Here is a 21100-nt window from a genome sequence, read left to right as displayed (position 1 = left end):
GTGTCTGCCTTCACCTGCCTCTCTGACTCCTTTATGTTTAACTGTCATGGATCTGACTGCCTTCCTGGTCTCCATATTTTATGTGCTTCACCACCCCTTCTCTTTTTTTCTTCCTCTCTGTCTCTTTTTTCCCTCCTCTCTTCGCTGCTTTTCTTTTTCAGTCCTTTCTCCTCCCAGACTCTTCTCTTTGCCCTTCGTTCCCCCTTCCCCTCCCCCTTCCATCTCTCCCTTTTCCTCTTCCATCCCTCCCCTCCCCCCTCCTTTCCCCTTTTCCTTCTTTCCTCCCTCCTCATTCCTCCCTTCCTCCTCTTTTCCCCTCGCCCCTTCTGCCCTTCTCCCCTTCCCTCCTGTCTCCACGTCCCCATCTTCCCATCCCCTCTCCCTCTCCCCTCTCTCCCCTGCTTCCCCTTTCCCTCCCTCTCCCTCTCGGTCCTTGTTTATCTGTAAGCTCCAATTTCTTGCCTTATAGATTTACCTGCAGAACAAGACACCGCTCCTCTTGCAAAAACTGTTTAAGAAATCCATATCCTCTCCCCTTCATTCCTTGGGCATTTCAGAAGTGATATTCCTCCCCCAACTACCCCCGTCAAAATAAAATAAATTCAGCCAGCTCCTGCTGTGTGTCCTTAAATCCATTCCCTCTGGCTTCGCTGGTCTGAAAGCCTGTACCCTAGAAGGGGCCTCCTGCATTTGCTGGCAACCCTGCTCCAGCCTGATCGCCACAGATAGTGCTTTGGAGTGAAAAAAAGGGGGAAAAACCCTCTCGTTGGAGATTTCAAAACAGATCCTACCAGCTTTCAAATCTGTGCACTTGTGGAGTGGCAGGGCTTGGGGAAGAGGCGTCGGAGACTTGGGGTGCGGGTGTTTGTCATAAACAAATAAGCCACAGGATTTATACATATATATAAATGTGCGTTTCCCTTGGCGTGTTTGGTTGTCTTTCTCCCTGGCATCCAGGGTGGGTGGTGTGCAAGTCTGACTTCTCTCACACTTTGACTGGGGTCTGGCGAGTGAGCGTGTGTGATGGAATTGAGGAGGGGGTTGCTGGGTTTTTGATCTGATTCACTTGACAGATTATTTGAATCCAGCCCACCTTTCCGCACATGTCAAACAGATGGGATCATTGTTAAAGCCTTGGGAGAGCCGTGGCTGAGCGGTGGGTAAGGCAGGGAGGGGAAGTGAGGAGGGGGACCGTGCAGAGGGGGTACCTTCCAGTAGCTTTGTGCTTTCACACGTTGGAACTGACAGGAGCCCTTCTTCTCCGTGGGGGGTGTTTTGGGGGCATGGGGCTGATGAGGGGTGGGATGGAAAGGAGAGAGAGAGGTGGGGTGTTGGTGGGCAGGGTTATGATGTCACAGCAAAAGTTACAACAGGAGGAAAACACAGAAATGGTTCAACATTTTTTTTTTAAACTTTGGACTGCCAAGAGCTGAAGGAGAGTGGTGAGCAAAGGAATGAAGGGGAGAGAGAGAGAAACTAAACTGGAAGCTTGAGTTTTGTGTAGCTTCTTGAAACCTTATGAATGGATTACTAGCAGCTGAGAACCAGGAGAGACCTATAGGGGATGCAAGATCATTCACACACTAGAAGGGGGAGAAAGAAACGCACGGAGGAATTCTTCCTTGCTGTGTATGCCTCCTTCCTGAAATGAATGGTATGAAACCTTTTTCTGAGGGTCGTGGGGGTGGCATAAGGAAGGGGGAAGTTTACTTCTCCTTTTCTTACCTGGGTATCTTCCCTTCATTTAAACCAAGGCTCCTCTCCTTCCTTCCCTCCTTTCTGCCCTGGTTTCTCTCTCTCTCTCTGTCCCCTCTGCTTTCTGTCTTTCTCTGCAATCCCCCTACCCCTTTCCAAAGCCCCAGTCTCTATTGAGCTGCTTTGGTGGGAGGCGGGGAGGTGGAGGAAAGGACTGAGACAGCAAAGTGAAGGAAGACATGGAGACGCTAAGAGGAAAAGGCACAGTCTAGGATTGAGGGGTTTCTGTTTAGTGATATCCACGTGCCTGAATTGATATCTTCTTTAGGGACTTGCCTTGAAGCTTCAGTGGATGCTGTGTAGGGAGAGAGGGCACACCAGCGATGGGGGGTTTAGGATACAGCATTTGTAAAGCACATCAATGAGGGATGAGCTAGGGTGGAGGAATTTAGAAGAAGATGAGGGGACCCAAGGCAGAAGAGGCAGTGTGATCTTACTCCAGAGTAACGTGGGCTGCATGTTTTATATGTGGGCAACACAAGCAGTGATTTTAGAACTGTAAATGATTTTTCTTATTACTGAATGAAGGACCCAATATATTTCTCTGTTTTGTACTCACCCGCAGTCAAACACCCTTACCTGTGTTGAGAATTCAGAACCATGCCCAGTGTGTATGCATGTGTGTGTGTTTGTGTGTGTGTACACACATGTTTTTAGGTGTGTGTGTGTACACATGTGTGTGTACACACATGTTTTGAGATAGCTTACATCTAGGCAAACAGTATTGCGGAGGTTAAATACACATTATTTAATTCCCCATTTTATCCATTCATTCCAAATCAATGAAAAAAAATAGTTGTTTGGGTCTAGCTGCTGATAGTTGTAATTTACTTATTTTGAGCGTCTCATTTGTTTATTTGCTCACTCAGCATATGGTGACTTTTAGTAACTTCAGAGTGAGAAACTTGAGCAAGAATAAAAAGACCTATGTCATGCAAATCCATGGCATTTCCTCTGAAGGCTTCCTACAGCAGGATAATTGATTTCTCCTTTCCCCCAATGGCTAACATAAAGTAAATTTGGGGTATTGTCCTTTCAAATCCCAAATGATTGAAATAAGAAAAGAATGCAGGATATGTGTGGCAAAACAAACAAATAAAAAAAAGCGAGGCAAGTGGTCCCTAAAAGAGTGGTGTGGGTTTATTAGGCAGTAAGCAAGTCTGTTCACAACACGTGTGTGTATGTGCATGTGAGTGTGTGTGTGAGAGAGAGAGAGAGAATACATACAGAAAAGAGTGCTCCAAAACAGTATTGATTGTTGGCTATTGATTGTGTAGGCTGCGGCTGCTGGAAGAGAGAGCGGGAGATGTTTACTGGGGAAACCAAGAGTAGTGTCCGTGCCCTGTGCCTCAGTGAGGTGGGGAGGTTTTCAGGAGGGAGGAGGGGACAGGCAGTAGGTGGAGAGATGCACCGAACTTATTAGCTTTGACATCATCATTGTCTTTAAATGAAACAAACAAGAAGATAATTACAGGCAGAGAGGAAGGGAGAGAAGGGGAGCAGGAGGGACTGACAGCACAGGCCCCCTGAAGGATATACTCTTCTTCTCATGCTCTTTTCCATCTTCCCAGGGACCCACAAGACTCCCAGAAGGTGAAGTCAAGGGCTCTCAGACTCATAAGGTTATTAGGACACCAGACTGGCAACCCAGAGGAGAACTTTACAAAGACTTGCAACACACCAACAAGTTGGAAGAAGATTAAAAACAACCTTCAACACTCACCAACCCCAGCAGAGCTGGGGGGAATATTTTGACCTGCACAGGCAGACTGGAGGCTGGATGGGGAGCTGGCTGAGGAGGACATCTGGAGAGTGAAGGCTAAGTACCAGCTGGCATTTTTGTGCCCCCCCTAGATTCTTTTTTTTCTCTTGCCTTTTTAGATAGTAAGCATCAAATTCTGTGTCTCCGTATACCAGATTTTCTAGCAATTTGTTGGAAGGTGAATGTATTTGAGGTTAAAGACGACAAAGAAAAGGTAACTCCCAGGGAAGGAAGGAGGATAAAGAAAAGGACATTGGAGGCTAAGATTCTTTTTAGTGACTTCAGGTAGTGAGTGGTATGTGTGTGCACAATTGTGTATTTGAGAAGATTTGGCTCCTGCCCACGTGTCCCCCTTCCAGTATCAACGAGGGGAGGAGCTATTGAAGAAGGGGAGAAAAAGAAAAAGAAAGAAACCTGAGCTCTCTGGAAGAAATTCAAAGGAACCCAGAGAAATGGACTTCATTCTTCAAGGACTGAACTAGAACAAGGAGAGAGAGAGAGGTCAAGGGAGAGGTTGGGGGACACACAGAGGGGACGGGAGGGACAGAGGCTTCGCGGTCACCACACCCAGCGCAGGTAGCCAGGAGAGGTGCTCTTTGGGGGCTGCTTGAAAAAGTTTGGTCCCTGAACAAAACAGTTTGCCAGGGGACAGTGAATCCGCAGCTAGCTGTCTCTTCCTCTTATCCCCATCACTCCGGCGTGGTACCCAGAAGCTGACTTCTGGTTCTATATAAAGAGCCGGGGGGAGGTATGATGTGCTTCACGATTCTGAGGGTAAGCCTGGTAGTTCTGGTTGGGTGGGCGCTCAGTACTCTCAGCTCGGAGCTGGGCTGGACGTACAAGAGATCCTTGGCCCAAAGAGGACGACTGAGCCAGGTGCTGTCGGAAGGAGAGCGCTGTTGGCTGGGGGCCAAGGTTCGCAGACCCAGAGTTGCTCCTCAGCATCACCTCTTTGGGGTCTATCCCAGCCTGCCTGGGGACTACCTGAGGCCCTACCTTGCAGGAGATCAGGGAAGGCATCATGCAGGACGCAGTAAGCTGGATGCCGAGGGAATGGCTGTGAGCTCTGTCCCCCCAGACCCAACTGCAAGTGCAAGAGTAAGGAGTGAGGCTGAGCGGCCAGCCGCTCCATGGGGAGGGGACAGTCCTATTGGGCAGTCGGAGCTACTGGGAGATGATGACACTTATCTTGGCGATGGAGGATCCAAGGAGCCTCTAGGTGAGGCTGGGGCTCCAGAAGGCACAGCCTCGGCTGCCACCGTGATCACCACCTTCCCATGCCCAGAGGAATCTGGACCAGAGACCCAAAGGAAGGGCTGGACCAAGACCAGGCGTCGGCGCCAGGTGGTGAAGGGACAGGCAGGAGGAATGCGGGGAGACCCCAAGTTTGTGCCCCGGCACTTCCAGCCTTGGCCTAAACATCCCCTCATGCCTAGGGTCCGAACCGGCCCATCAGAGGGTGGCATCCGGAATGGTGGAGGGGACCCCGCCTGGGAAGCAGAGACCGTGAGCCCCCAAGAGAGACTGCCTGTCTTGTACTTCTCTGGGAGGCGGGAGCCGCTGCTGCTGCGTCCAGAAGTGCTGGCTGACATTCCCCGGGAGGCGTTCACAGTGGAAGCCTGGGTGAGACCGGAGGGAGGCCAGAACAGCCCAGCCATCATCGCAGGTAATCACCCACTCCCGGGCTTTCCGTGGTCCGCGGGGTGGGGCTGGCTCCTGGTTTTGGTGAGGTTAGACATCGGGGGCAAGGAGGGTAAAGGGGCAGAGCAGAAGAACCAGGGAGGGCTGGCCGGGCAGAGAGGGGGAAGGGCCTCTATTCATCTGCGCAGCAGAATCCCAGACATCATCTGCATTAATGACTCTATAACCACAAGAGCATTTGTCCCTTGTATTGATCTCGTGTGCTTCTATACATTGTGCTGGCACTTAGGAGACCTCCAGCTCACTCTCTCATCCCTCTTTAAAGGGGAAGATCTCTGGTTCTTTGTCAGTGGGGAAGAGGTGTCACACTCCATTTCTCATAGTCCAGTGTGAGAAACCCAGGCAACTTTGAAACGATGTGAAAGTGTACAGACCTGGGCAGTGAGTCATGCCTGGGCTGGACTAGGTGGTGAGGAAACGAGGCTGCCGGGTACATAGCCAATGGGTCCTGGTTGGTCTCCTTTTCTTCGAGTAGCCCTGGAATGTAGCAGAAAGCTACTACCTTGACCAGGTCCTGGAGTCCCCGTTGTTTTGTCCTAAAAATCACGCGTCCAGCCTGGGACTAGCAAGGTCTACTGGAAAAGGTGGGCACTCACAAGCCAGGACCCTGGTTTCTAACCTGGGCTGTTGTAAAAGGGACCAGAAATGCACCTTGTATAATTCTATGGTCTTAATCAGAAACAATATTTGGGAACACTCTCCGCATTTATTTTACAGTATACCCAGATCTTGGCTTTCATGAAAAGTCACCCAGAAGGACAAAGAAAAGAATGGGATTAGGAATAACTGTCTCCCTTGCCTTAATGCGGGTGGGGGGCGGTTGGGGGCGACTGGTTTCAGCAAGGAGTGGGTAAGGGATTAGAAGTGATACATGATCATTCAGTGCCTCTTTATCCCTTCAGAGCCCCCACCCCAGGACAGACCCTCACCCAATATGCACAACACACTTTGATGTTTGCCAGTCCCATGACATGGATGGGGAAACCAAAGTCGTGAGAGGTGTGCCTGGGGCAGACGGGGAGTGGAACTCCAGAACCCCTGAAGGGCTTGACAGCTCCCCATATTAAAGACTCCTCAGGCTGCTGGGTGCCTGCAAATAAGTTTTAGACCAGAGAAAGAAATCTGGAAGGAGGGAGCCTCTTGCGATGGTGTGTTGCTGGAACATCCCTTCCGGACACGCTGTCTTCCCCCCTCTTTGGCTGTAATTTCTCTTTTGGAAGCTGGGATTCCCAGACACTGAGCACTCTAGAGTCTTGTGGTTTTGCTTGATTTTATTTTGGGGCGGGAAAGGGGGTGAAGGGAGAGGATAGAGAAGGGGCTGGGCTGGATGATAGGTTGGGGCAGAGAAAGAGTAGAAGGAAATCCTTATTCTGAGGCCAAATGGAAGAAATAATGAGATGATTATCTGATCGGAGTTGGCAGCTTCACAGTTTTTCCCAGATGACATCTTCTTGCTGCCTAATCTCGCTTCCTAGTACCCATCTGCCAGGGAAACTGCGTGCTTGCCGTCTAGACCACGACTCCACTTACCCCTCCTCTGGCAGGAGCAGCGCAGGGACCTGGGATCAGTTCCCTGGCTCTGAAGAATCAGAGAAAGATCCAATAGGAATATAGAAGGGAGGCTCTAAGAAACCAGTGGTCTGAGTTGTTAAAATTCAGACCTGAGGGAACAGTTTCTGGACAGTGGGTACCTGACCCCTGTTGCCAAACCTTCTGCATCCATCTGTTCTCATTCTCTGAAGAGAGGGGAACAGGGTCAGGATTTGGTTCCAGTTATAGGGCTTCCTAAGGGGCTCAGTGGGTAAAAGAATCTGCCTGCAATGCTGGAGACTCAGGAGACGCGTGTTCAATCCCTGCGTTGGGAAGATCCCCTGGATGAGGGCATGGCAACCCACTCCAGTATCCTTGCCAGGAGAATCCCATGAATAGAGGAGACTGGCGGGCTACAGTCCAGGGGGTCACAAAGAGTCAGACAAGACTGAAGTGACTGCGCATGCACGCGCATAGCTTTCCTTAATGTACCACCCCTCCCCTGCCAGCCCAGAATCTCCCTCCCATGCTCACCTCCACCGCCGCCCCGCCCCCACTCAACCTTGCCACAGCCCATACTCAACTCCTTCTCCAAGGTGCCCATCTGAGCCCTTGCCACCTCCCTAAGCATGTAAAATTAGGCAGGAAATCTTTCACAGACAGTCTAGCCTCTGAGGTTTCTTTCTCTTCAAATCAAAGCATTCCTGTCCCCTGTAGGTCCACACTGGAAAGACGTAGGGCAGAGAATACTCGGGTCGGTCTCCTCTCTACCTCCCACCCTGTATCTTTGTTCAGATTTGTGCACCTCAGAAAATATTCAGAAAAGATTTAGGGTAAAAGTCTGGGAGAGATGGGGGCTGAGAACCCAGCCTTCGTTCTTCAGGATTCTAGCAACTGGGTTCCCAAGACAGGGGCATCCTTGTCGACTCGCTGTGGTCAGCTCCATATGCGTACCCTGGGGCCCCCTGGGCTGAGAACCATGAACGGCCAAGGGTATATTCACCCTCAGGAATAAAAGTCTCCGATTTGCTCATCTACTCACTCCTACCAACAGATCAGCCCATCTTCCTTCTCTTACCCTAGCCCTGGTCCTTTTAGCCGGTACCTGCCTGCTCCTGGGATGGTTGGCCTTCAGCTGTTGCAGAATGACCACAGCTGAACTGTGCTCCCGAGAGGTAAATACAATTCAACCACGGGAGTTCTGCTGCCCCACTGAGGATAACCCAAGATGCTACAACACTTGGCTCCCATATTCTTTTCTAACAGCTCTCAAACCTCGGGTTCTACCTACTTAACCTAGGCCCAGTTTTCTCCATTCTCCATCTCCCAAACTCGGGGCATTTTCCCCTCGGCAGAGACATTAAGTGATTCAGTTGCCCTAGCCGTGGTAGAGGAACCATCCCCCACCCCTAACCCCCCAACCCCCCCAGAGACCGGAGGCCTCGGGGAATACTTCCCACACAGAGCACTAGGTGGCAGTGTTGCTTCGTGCACAGGAGAGTAGGCGGCGCCTTGGAAGCCAAGCAGTGGGGAATGCAGTCTGGTTTCTTGGAGCACGGTCCCTTCCCGGGCCTCTGGGAGGTATTTGATCATCCCCTCCAAGAGCCTTGTTGGTAGGCATCCCTGAGGGTCGGCTTCCTACAAGTCTCTTTGCAGGGCCCACGTGAACAGGCTCAAGTGGCATTCTTTGGGTCGTGACTAACCGGCACTTGTAACAACTGTAAAGAAAACAAAATCAACTCGTTACCTCCCCCCCACCGCCCCCCCCACCCCTAACTCCCACATGCTTCCAAAATAGGAAGTTTTTGGATTCCGGGTGGATTGCTGGAATACTTTCATTTAGGGCTGAGAGGACAATGTGGGCCTCACAGGCGTAGGTGTTTAGCTTCTCTCTGGCCCCTGGAGGGGGAGCGGTGGCGCTGCCCCCCCACCCCCCCAACCCCGCGCAGCTTAGATCTTCTGAAGCTGCCAATCTCCTGTAGCTCTGACGCCCGGCAAGCGGGAGAGGACTGTGTGTGGCTGTTCCAGCGTCAGGGCCTCCATAAAGGTCACTGCTCAGGGGCCTGGCAATTCAGGGATTTGTGGCCACCGAGGAGTAGCCTGGGGTCAGGAGCCCATTTGGAAGGGCTGTTGGAATTCAGCTGTGGACATAAGTCAAATGCTGTCCTAGCCTGGTGTGAAATCTTTCAGCTCCAGCACCCAACCCTGAAACCATCTGTTTCCCTCCTTCTCAACTTCCTTTCCTCTCCTTCCACCCCAACACACACAGAAGAGGAACTTCTAATAGGTTCCTCCTCACCCGTAATTGATTTCAAATGTTCCCTGAAGTTGCCCAGCTGACTAACCACCTGCAACTCCAAGTGGCCGGAGACTGAGTCAGTAAGTCCATGGCAGAATCGGAGCCCAAGCCCACACTTCTTCATTCAACAAATATTTATTGAGTGCCTTGCCAGGCAAGGCAGGGCAGGGCTCTGTGGGGGAATACAAAGATGTCTAAGAAACTGTCCCTGACCTGAAGATGAGTTTTCCTTCTGTGAGGATCCAGGTTGCGGAGGAGATCCCAGGGCCGAATTTGGGAGTCAGACCTGGAATCAGATTACATCTCACACTTATCAGTGCTGGGATCTGTGGCAATCCATTCAACTATTCTGAGCTTTGGTTTCCTCACATGGAGAAATGAGAAAAATGTCTCAAAGAGTTGTTACAGTGTTTGAAGAAGTCATGTATGTAAAGTGCCCAACACAGACTTGACTGTAAAATTCATTTATGAAGTGGTATTAACTGCAGGAGGTGCTCATTGCTAAGAGCAGTGTATTAGCCTACTCATCTTTGGTGCTAACCTGCCAACCTGTAATCTTTTCTTAGGTAGGATATTAATTTCTTAAGAATTTAGCTTGCTCATCTGTCCAGTAGGAATGGTGGTAAATAGGTTTTTTTTTTTTTTTTTTTTTTTGCAAGATGGTCTCAAGATGATTGAGAACACTGTTGAATCAGTGGCTTGAAAAGACCATTTTTTTGTTTTTTGATTTTTTTTTTTAGCCTGGGCTATACTATTGGTGGCTCAGATGGTAAAGCATCTGCCTGCAATGCAGGAGACCTGGGTTTGATCCCTGGGTTGGGAAGATCCCTTGGAGAAGGAAATGGCAACCCACTCCAATACTCTTGCCTGGAAAATCCCATGGATGGAGGAGACTAGTAGGCTACCATCCATGGGGTCACAAAGAGTCAGACACAACTGAGCAACTTCACTTACTTATGCTATTTAATACATTGGACAATCGTCCAAGGCTTTTTTGGGGTCACGCACCCTTTTGGGAATATGATGGAAGCTCTGCTCACTTTTTAGCAATATGCCCATGTCACATACTTCATGTAAGTTTCAAAGGTCTCTGGATTTCCTGGTAGGAAGGTCAGCATTTGCTGACCTTGTTTAAGGCATATGGGTAGCTTTTTTGTTTTGAATGACCCCAGAGAAATGAGATTTCACAGGGTGCTGTAACATCCCCTTCTCTCAGTAAGGGAGTAGCAGCCCCAGGGTGAGGAGTTTTGCTGATGTGGGGTGTGGAGCTTCACAGAAGGCAGATTGACACACGGAAGTATCCACAGAGATGTAAGGAGAATTTACAAGGAAGGCCATGTGTGCTGCCTCCCCAGGATCCAGCAGGACTCTCTGACATGTGAAGCGCCACGTCCATACCTTTCCCAGGGCTCCTGTGAAGATAAAGTTTCCATGACCCTCCTCCTCAGCTGCCTCTTCCTCTACTGCGGTGGTGGTCAAGGTCAGAGTGTTTGCCCTCGTGGGACCCTGAGGAATGGCCCGTTTTATTCTCACTTAGTTCTGCTCCTTGATCTTGCCCCAGACATGCGGTGAAGTCACAGTTACCCTGCGTGAAAGAACTGTGGATGCAAGGTTGTTGGTCTCTGGGGCTGGGTATGCCCACTGTGATGGGAATGAGATCCATGAGTCTGCTTGTGTGGGCAAGCCATGTGCCCTGACGGTTGTAAGTTAGCATCTGTGTACAGAAGAGTCTATCCTGTGGAGGGGTGGTCCTCCAGAAGAGAGGCATCATCTGGTTTTAGAAGGAAAACAGATGGTCAGTCTGCCCTCTGCTTTCACAGCTCCCTGACCCTTGTCCACAGAATCTTCCGGATTCCCTGTGTGGAAATGATCTTCCCCACTTCTCAGTTTCCAGTCCTTGACCTGTGACTTCCTGGGGTACACATTGCTCCCTGCTGCCGTAGCTCTATACAGGTCTCGTTTTTATTTACTGAAAGTTCCCCAGGAGCCAAATGCGTGTCTGATTCACTCTTGTCATCCCTAAGTACCTAGCACAGTGTGAGACTGTCAGCTATGTTTGTAGAATGGATAAAGTAGAAAGTTAGGTTGCCGATGCCCACTAGGAATAAAAAAAGGGTGAGAGAAACTTTCTGTAACTTGGGGCTCTTTGTGGGGAACCAGGGCAATGACTTTCAGACCCTGCTTTTGTTGCCTATAGAGGTGTCTCAGTGGTTTTTGAGGGGAATCGTTGGACATGGGGCTTCCTGCCCACCACCAAGACGGGCAGCCCCTCTCTTATCTGTTTCATATGAAAAAAGAGTGTGTGCTGTGTTTAGCCACTCAGCCGTGTCTGACTCTTTGCGACCCAGCAGGGACCGTAGCCTGCCAGGCTCCTCTGTCCACGGGGATTCTCGAGGCAAGAACACTGGAGTGGGTTACCATGCCCTCCTCCAGGGGATCTTCCCAATCCAGGGATCGAACCTAGGTCTCTCTCATTGCAGGCAGATTCTTTACCATCTGAGCAACCAGGGAAGCCCACCCCCTCCACCCCCTAAAAGTGTTTAGTTGCTTCTAAAAAGTTTAAGCCCCATAACTCTAGAGCAGAGGTTGGTGTACCCTGGCCCATGGGCCACATCTTGTCCAAAGCGAAAGTCTGTTTTTATAAAGAAAGTTTTATTAGAACCCAGCCACACCCAGTTGGTTATGTGTTCTCTGTGGCTGCTCCTACTTTGAATGGCAGAGTTGAGTAGTTGCAACAGAGAAAGTATGGCCCACAGAGCCTAAAATATGTACTGTGTGGCCCTTTGTAGAAAGTTTGCTAACTCCTGTCCTCGAATATTGCTTCTCAAACTTAAATGTGCATAGAGATCCCCTGCAATTCTTCTCAAAATGATCTCACTGCTATGGGAACACAGCTTGCAGCAGATGCAATGAGAATGCCAACTACAGGGCATTTCCTTTCCAAAGGACCAGAGGTGCTGCGCTAGGAATTTGTCACTGCATGTGCACTAAGGCTGCATGTCTTTGTGCAGCAGGGATAAAGGAAAACCAGTTCCTGAGAGATTCAGAACTCCTCTGACAGCTGACTCTGCCTTGAGGATTCTTGAGGGCTTACAGTTCATGCTTTAGACCGTATAACAGCTTACAATGCTTCCACCCAGTCTTTCTCCTCTCTTTCCTTCCCTCGAGGTCAGACCTGCATCATGGACTGAGGGCTCTCCTGGCCTTTTTGGGCTCCCTCCCTGTTTTCTCTCCTAGTCATCTCTTCTAATAAAGTCCATGTATATTGAACTCCATCTTGACATCTGCTTCTTTCACTAATGCAACTAACTAACACAAGGTCTGGGGGAACCTGAGATTCTGCATTTCTAACAGGCTCCTGGTTGCTGCTGCTAGTGTGTGGACCATGACTTCAGACTTAAGTGGACACATGAGTCTCGAGAAGTGGCAGTGAAAAAGTGCCTTTTTCTTTAAAGGCACAAGAATTTAGTAAATAATTTAGACTTTGCAGGTTGCACAGTCTCCATTGAAACTATTCTGTTCCTAGAATGTGCAAGCTGCTATAAACAATATGTAAATGAGTGAGCAGAGCTGTGTTTCAATAAAACTTTATTTACAAAGACAAGTGGCAGATCCAATTTTGGCTGTGGGCCATAGCTTGCCAGCTCCTGGTATCCAGGACTCTTCCTGCATGCTGTGCATCTTCCACAATCCTCTTTTGCTTTGCTTCCTAGTTCTACACTATCCAGGGTAATACCTACCGAGAGACTGACAGTATCAGTGGTAGGGAAACTCCTTTTATTCAAGTAAACACAAAACTTCCCAGAAATTTCCTGCAAAAAAATAAGTCCTGATGGTTTCTTGGTATAAACATTCCAGATGGAGTTTATATTTATTTACAGTTGACCCTTGAACAAGTGAGCTTGAGCTGTTGAATCTGAGGATGTGGAACCCAGATATGGAGGAGATGGGAATACAGAGGGCTGACTCTAAGTTACACATGGATTTTTTTTTTTCTGCAATCTTTTTTTTTTTTTAAATTAATTAATTTATTTTTTTTCAGTGGGTTTTGTCATACATTGATATGAATCAGCCATAGATTTACACGTATTCCCCATCCCGATCCCCCCTCCCACCTCCCTCTCCACCCGGTTCCTCTGGGTCTTCCCAGTGCACCAGGCCCGAGCACTTGTCTCATGCATCCCCCTGGGCTGGTGATCTGTTTCACCATAGATAATATACATGCTGTTCTTTCGAAACATCCCACCCTCACCTTCTCCCACAGAGTTCAAAAGTCTGTTCTGTACTTCTGTGTCTCTTTTTCTGTTTTGCATATAGGGTTGTCATTACCATCTTTCTAAATTCCATATATATGTGTTAGTATGCTGTAATATTCTTTATCTTCCTGGCTTACTTCACTCACACATGGATTTTTGAATGCATGGAGTGTTGGTGACCCTAACCCTTGCATTGTACAAGGTCAACTATATTTTCTTTTTTTTCTTTTAATGGCATTTTGAGATAAAACTTTTACACCATAAAGTTCACCTGTCCAAACTCTACAATTTATGTTTTTTAGAATATTTACAGAGTTGTGCAACTGTCCCTATAATCTAATTTTAGAACATTTTCATTCTACCCAAAAGAAACACCTTACTCGTTAGTAGCCACTCCCCATTTCCTTCCCCTTCTTCCCAAATACACAATAACTGGAGACAACCGCTATTTTCTATCTCTGTAGATTTTGCTACTCTGGTCATTCCATGTAATACATTGAGTCCCCTACATATGAACCTTTAAGTTGAGAACTTTCAAAGATGTGAACTTGTGTTTGCTTGCTTAATCATGTTAAGTTAGTTCACATGCCTGGCATATTTTTCAAGGTATTGTGCTGTGAGATTAAATACGTTTTATTTATTTTTTGTGTTTGTTTATGTATTATTTGTGTGAAAAGTATTACAAATCTATACAGTACAGTAATATACAGCTGATTGTATTTGGTACCTAGGCTAACTTTGTTGGACTTATATGAACAAATTGGATTCATGAACATACTCTCAGGAGGGAACTCTTTCATATGCAGCAGACTTACTCTGGTCTTTTGAATCTGGTTTCTTTCACTTGAGGTTTGCTTTGTTTTAGTATGTATCAGAGCTTCATTCCTTTTTATTGCTGAATACTATTCCTTATATATGTCCTATTTTATTTATTCATTCTGCAGTTGATGGACATTTTAGTGGCTTCCACTTCTGGGCTATTACAAACAGTGCTGCTATGAACACTGCACAAGCAGACTTATATTTTTATTTCTGCTGAGTAGGCACCTAAGAGTGGAATTGTATATGGTAACTCCGTGTTAAACATTCTGAAGCACTGACAAACTGTTTTCCAAAGTGGCTACACCATTTTGCCCTCCTCAGCAATGCATGAGAGTTTGGTTTTATATTTTTGACCCACTGAAATGAAAAGGGCTTCTTCGGGCTCATTGAAGGCGAGGGCCTGGCCACTGCTTAGATCTGACAGCACCTGGGTAGTGTTTGAGGAATATGCTGATGTTATGTACAGTGAATAAACACATGGACCTCTGCACTGAGGCCTCTGCAATCACAAGAAGGTCTTACTGGTTGAAAGGAAATTATCATCAAGCTCTTTCTCTCAGCCACTTAAGGGCATCCTGAGATGGCCCTTTCTTCCCTGGACCTAACTCTGCATTGCGGGAGTTTTCCTTCAGCCTGAACAGCATTACTTTCTATGGCTTTCCACCCGCGTGAACCCAGAATGACATGTGCTTGGGGAACACTCAGGCCCTCAAAAGTCACAGTGCCTCAGATTCTGATGCAGCGGCACCTTCAGGAAGCAAAGAAGAAGAGCAACAGAGGGGAGGAGGGAAAATAAAGGCCAGAGAGCTCTGATAACATGACCTGAACATTTTCCTGGGTTCCAGCTCTTGGTGCTCAGGCATCACCATCTCCCTGTGGCCACTCTGTTCAGGGCCTGTGTCTGACTCCCAAGGGATTGGGATGCTGACGTCATCCCGGTGTCTGGGGTACAGGTCAGGAAAGGAGACTCACTTCCAGGTGGTAGCACAGAGGGGCTTTCTCTGAGCATGACTGTGTGATTGTCCTCATCACATTGCAGCTGTGTTGCCTGATGCTGCTCCTTGCCCTTCCTGTCTTCATCCTCTTCTTCAGTTACTGCCTCCCTTCGTGGCATCCGCAATCTCAGGGTGACAGTCTAGTCAGGAGGAGCCTTGGCCAATCCACATGCCACCACCTGCTTCTCTCTTTCATCGTCTGTTGGTTATGTGTTCTCTCCATCCTCAGAGACGAGATAGAAACCCATAGGCACTCTCAGTGTAGTTCTTGGGTGGAGCACAGGTTGTCAGGTGGAAATATTCAGGAGTAATAGGGTACAGTTGGAAAGTAGGCATCACCTTTGGCAGCCCAAGTAAATTCACCCGTTTGTCCTTCACTGGCAACGCTTTGTCCTTCCTCACCTTCTGCTCCCTCCTCCGTGCTCTGCTTTATTGTTCCTCTGGGGCTGCCCATCTGAGTCATTTGGGATGTGTGTGCCAGGTGGCTTGGCTTCTTCTTGTTCCCATCCTAGCCCATGCCTTGAGGAGGCAAAATAAATAGGAGTGGAAGGCGGCACGTTAGTTTGGATTCTGAGCCTGAATACCCTGACTGTCCCTCAGCTTCGGTTCCTGCTGCCATAAACAAGTGCATCAATTCCATGCTTCTGTGTTCTGAGGGTTAGTTACTCTGGGTGCTCATCAGATTCCTTCCTGCTCACATCATACACCCCATGACTCTGGCACCTTCTAGAAAACACATCTCTATGTTAGGTTTGTGTCCCAAAAATAACATCTTCTCATGTTCATTACCTGCCTTAAAATAATCCCACACTTTGAATTTTTTAAAAAAGAGAGCATCCAGGAAATAAAGCCCAGTGGGCAAACAAAAACATCCCAGTTCTCTTTATGAGTCAGAAGTGAGTCGTGGAGAAAAGTGGTCCTGCCCAAATATACAATCTAGTCATTGGAATCCAACATTTCAGAGCATTTTGAAGTTGAAGCAGTGCCATGGCAATGCTTGGGATAGCAAGACCAGTGATCGTGGCTAATTTCTGGATTATAAGTCCAGCGGCTGATCAGAAGGGAAGTCACAGAGCTTAAAAGTTAATCAATCAGTTAGTGAGTCATCATTCAAGCTGTGACTCAGCATTTGCTGACTTTCATACAGCTTGTTGCAGTGCATTTTGGACAGGCTAGAAAAGAAATATTTTTGGGGGGGGGTTCTATTTGTTAATTTATCCATTCATCCAACATTTATTGAGTTCCTCTTAGGTGAAGTATTAGGCATTTAGTCATGTGTTGGGGGAATCAAGAGTGAGCAAGGCAGAGGCTATACCTGGAAGGTTCACCTTGTCCAGTGGAAGCTGACCTGTAATTAGACCATTGCAGCTCGGCCTCCGGGAGATCCCAGTCCTATCTTGATGAGACCGAGAATTCCTCAAGGCTAAAAAGGACAGCCAGTAACTGGAGAGACTGAAGGAGGCCTGAAGGCAGCAGAATTGGGGAAAAGAGAAAAGGATGGATTTACCAAAGTGTCGGGTGGTGCAGAGTCACCCAATACGCCATCAGGCCTGAACTGGGCTCATTGGATGCAGCTGTTAGAAAATCAGCAGGGACTTTAGAGAGAGCGGTTTCACTCTGGAGTTGGGGGTTCAGAGGGGACTCCGCATTACAGCAGGTGGAGTTATGAGTGAGATGTGAGACTAGGAAGACCCAGAACAGGTTCCAGCACAATCTGCTCAGAAACTGGCCATGAGGGGCAGGGACAGAAGTCAGAAGTAGACACAGGGGTGTAGAGGGAAGTTTTTAAGGTGAGAGAGCCAACATCCTGTAATAAAGCACTAGTCATATAAAACAGAAGACAGCATAACATACAGGGAGGTGATGCAAGATGGATATCGGAAATGGAGAGCATGCCCATGCAAGCTCCATTGTTTCAAGAAATTATTGAAAGGATTTTCATTTGACAAATACTTGTGTGTGTGGGTGTGTGTGTAGTCACTCAGTCGTGTCCGACTCTCTGCGACCCTGTGGACTGTAGCCCACCAGGCTCCTCTGTCCATGGGATTCTCCAAGCAAGAATACTGGAGTGGGTTGCCATTTCCTTCTCCAGGGGATCTTCCTGACCCAGGGATCGAACCTGGGTCTCCTGCACCACAGGCAGATGCTTTACCCTCTGAGCCACCAGGGAAGCCCAAATACTTACGTAGTATTTACTCAACAGCACACGTAACTGTGGTCACTTTGAAAATGTTAACTCATGAACTCCTCGGAACAACTCAAGGAAGTGGATAGAGGAGCTGTGGCACAGAGAGGAATAGGATGTTGCCCAACGACACACAGCTGCTCATGCAGCTTCGAGATTTGAAGCTGAGCGCTCTGTCCCTAAGATGAAAGTGAAGGTGAAAGGGTTAGTTGCTCAGTCATGTCCAACTCTTTGCAACCTCATGGACTGTAGATCACCAGGCTCCTCTGCTCATTGGATTCTCCAGGCAAAAATAGTAGACTGGGTTGCCATGCCCTTCTCTGGGGGATCTTCCCGACCCAGGGATCAGACCCAGGTCTCCCAAATTGCAGGCAGATTCTTTACCGTCTGAGCTACCAGGGAAGCCCAAGAAACTACTCCCCAAACCCACATTCACTGAACTCCCTGGGATTTTAGTTAATATGACACCTTTTCTAGAAAACCTTCCTTGGCCTCACTGATGTAGATTTGTTCTCCAATGAATTCTACTGATATCCTGTTGTTGTTATTTTTGTTTAATTGTTAAGTCATGTCTGACTCTTTTGAGACCCCATGGACCCTGTCAGGTTCCTCTGTCTGTAGGATTCTCCAGGAGAGAATCCTGAAGTGGGTTGTCATCTCCTTCTCCAGGGGATCTTCCTGATCCAGGGACTGAACCCATGTCTCCTACATTGCAGGTGGATTCTTTACTATTGAGTCACCTGGGAAGCCCCTGATATCCTGTACTAAGCCTTATCAAAACACTTAGGTCAACTTACTGTAATCTCCATCTTATGTTTTAATCATTAAACAGATACTCTTTGCCAAGATGAAAGGTTGTTTCTGAATCACGCAAAGATGCTGGGGTTCTTGGCCTCTGGAGGAGAAGAATTCAATCCGGGGCCAGAGACGAGGATGGATTGCTCAGAGCTTTTGTGCAATAAAGTTTTATTAAAGTATAAAGGAGATAGAGAAAGCTTCTGACATAAACATCAGAAGGGGGTAGAAAGAGTACCCCCTTGCTAGTGTTAGCAATGGAGTTATATACTCTCCAATGAATCCAAAGAATGTCTGGAGGTTGTAAAGACCTCACCAGACCTACTCCCATAATTTACATTTTAAGATAACAGAGTTGGCCAGAAGGTTTAATCCAAAGACTGTCTTCAGGCAGGATACATTATTGTTATATAATCCTAAGGAATGTAGAGGAAAAAAAGTAAAAAGTTTGTCCTTTCTTCCTCCTTGAATATTTCAGACCTCTCTCTCCTGGGGGACCCCTAGACTTCTTATCAACCTGCCTAGGACATGACTCTTTCATTCCCCCCTTTTCTCTTAGGAGAATTATTTTGCCAAGGGAAAGGGGTGTTGTTTTCATTCCATAACTACTTCCTGCTGTTTAGAGGCATTGTCCCTAAATTTTTGAGGCAACACATTCTCCTAACCCTCATATTGAGGGTCTCTGATCCAGGGGCCCCAAGTAATAGTTGTTGGAGGAGGCTGTGGCACTCATAGGAGCTTGGACAACCATTTGTAACTTAAAAGCCTTCATGCGACTAGAAACAAATCCAATTACACAGTTACAGATGCAGGGAGCAAACAGCAAAAATAAAACAATCAGAATTATTGTAATTAAGATAGTCTTCCACCATGGGAAACTAGTTAACGTCTCCCAAAGTGAGGCAATTGAGGCTTCAGGAGTATCCATAGCCCCAGTCATCTTGGTCATGTGTTTTGTAAAATGAGTAACATTAGTGCTCATATCAGGTATATAAGCACAGCATTGGGTATGAATAATGGCACAAGTTCCTCCTTGTGCAGCTGTCAGAATATCTAAAGCTAATCTGTTTTGTAAAACCACCTTTCTAATTTGTGCTTGTTCAGCATTAAGGGCTGAAATAGCTTTTTGAGAATCTTGTAATGCCTGTTGAGTAAAATTAGTCAAAGCATCCACTCGTAGCATAACATCTGTAGTTCCCAAAGAGGGGACAAACACTGCAGCCAAATAATCATACCAGTGAAATACAGACTTTGCCCACTGAGTTTTAAGGTGAGGTAAATTAGCAGGCTTCTCTGGAAGCTCTGAGAATATAAAGCTGTGAATAAAGGCTAGACCCAGGGTGCATCTCCCTATCCAGCCAGGGGGAAGCCAACCCATAGGTAAGAGCCACATATCCAGTAAGTCCCGTTTGGAGCAAGCCAGCATGACTGAGATATCCAGTCCCAATCAGTGCCTGGCCAGACAAAGGGAGGACCTGAATTGGGGTTGGAAAACACGGGAATGATTTCATTGCACATTTCCTGAGGCAAAAATCCCAAGTGTTTCCAATCACTATAATTAAGTTGTTGGCTAACTTTTGGGGATGGCTCGGTTTGTTCCCAGCATATAGGGGCAGTAGATATTAGACGTCCTTTTTCGGGAGTTAGCCATATAACCTCATCCCATATTTGATAAACATCAGATAAAAAACTATCAGATCTAGACCTACTTGTCTTACGTGTAGCAAAATAGTCATTAAACTGAGACAATGTATAATCAAAATTAAAAGTCACGTTATGTCCATAGTTACATCAGTCCATTTTAGGGTTGTTAGATGTCATCAGTTTAAAAAGAGGCATCACATGCGATTGTTGAAGGTATTTGCAGACTTGGAGAGAGTCCTTTCCTTGAAGTGGAGATGTCCACCATGGGAAGCCTTCCACAGATGAAGAAGAGAGTGGTCCACAGACCCAGCAGTTAGACCGATTGTGGAATGCAGTGTAGGAGTGAGCCCAGGACAAGAAGGCATTGTCTTGAGGATCAAATGGCAGACTCAGGATTTTTGGAGTCAGCATAAGTAGGCTCACGTAGATTATCAGGCCCATCTGAAAAGTACAAAGTCAGAGTATAGAAAGTAAAGACATAAAATGACATCACTTAGTTCCGGTCAGGGTACCACCTCTTAACTCGAGTGTGATGTACCCATGGATCCATTCCTGGCACATTGACAGCTGTGGGAGAAGAAAGAATAACCTGGTAAGGGCCTTCCCAGAGGGGCTCGAGGGATGGGCCCCCAGACCCCAGTGTTTTTATAAGGACCTCGGTTCCTGGCTCAAATAGAGGATTGCTTGACTCAGAGGCTGGGTCAGGATTTGTCTCCCGGAGTTCTGTTAATGCCTGTTGAAAAGCTGAGAGCTGAGTTACATAATTAGTTAATTCCAAGGCTTCAGGGTCTATAACAATGTCGGTGTGTAAGAAAGGCCTTCCATAAATACATTCAAAGGGGACAGTCCCTCCTCTCGGGGGGCAGTTCGAGCCCTCATTAAAGCTATGGGTAGGACTTTAATCCAATTGTCCCGCGTCTCTTGAGTTAACTTGCGCAGATGTCTTTTGATAATGTCATTAGCTTTTTCAACCTTTCCTGAGGATTGGGGTTTCCAGGAACAGTGTAAGTGATACTCTATTCCTAGAGCTTTAGTTCCTACTGTGTGCCGGGCACTGTGCTGGGAACGGTTAGACAGACATGGCCCTACTGCCATATTTCTTTTTTAGGTGAGCTCTGCCCCTGGGCTACTGGAGGTCAGGGCTGTGTTTTGTTCATTGCACCTAGTGCAGCGATAGCAAATGAAACTCATCCAATAAATATGTGATAAGAAGATGAATGAATGAGTGAACAAACAGAGGCACGATTTAGTCTTACAAACTGTGAAGTGAATTTTTCTACTTGGAAGTAGGCACAGGTAATCTTTACATCTTATTGATTTGGAAAGTGACTAATATGTCTGAAATTCACTCAAAAA

At 47.4% G+C, this 21100-nt stretch overlaps 1 protein-coding gene and 1 non-coding gene across 3 annotated transcripts in view; one reads left to right on the top strand and one right to left on the bottom strand.

Moving 5' to 3' along the window:
• Positions 1 to 1418: 1418 nt before the first annotated feature.
• The window catches only part of PAPPA2 (pappalysin 2), a 301087-nt gene continuing 281405 nt past the window's right edge, over positions 1419 to 21100 (top strand). The window contains exons 1-2 of one of the 2 annotated variants that reach the window (XM_043485179.1): positions 1419 to 1654; positions 3327 to 5183. In XM_043485179.1, coding sequence (XP_043341114.1) covers positions 4268 to 5183 — 916 coding nt within the window. In that variant the 5' untranslated portion in view covers positions 1419 to 1654; positions 3327 to 4267. Of the gene's footprint in view, positions 1655 to 3205; positions 5184 to 21100 lie in introns of those variants that run through there. The other variant, XM_043485180.1, reaches the window with a different exon arrangement.
• TRNAH-GUG lies at positions 17218 to 17290 on the bottom strand. The gene has a single exon. It is a non-coding gene; the product is annotated as a tRNA-His (tRNA).

This window comes from Cervus canadensis, chromosome 13 (assembly GCF_019320065.1).
Source record: "Cervus canadensis isolate Bull #8, Minnesota chromosome 13, ASM1932006v1, whole genome shotgun sequence".
Taxonomy (NCBI): domain Eukaryota; kingdom Metazoa; phylum Chordata; class Mammalia; order Artiodactyla; family Cervidae; genus Cervus; species Cervus canadensis.
The sequence above is the reverse complement of the archived record's forward strand: the minus strand, read 5'-3'. Positions and strand labels throughout refer to the sequence as shown.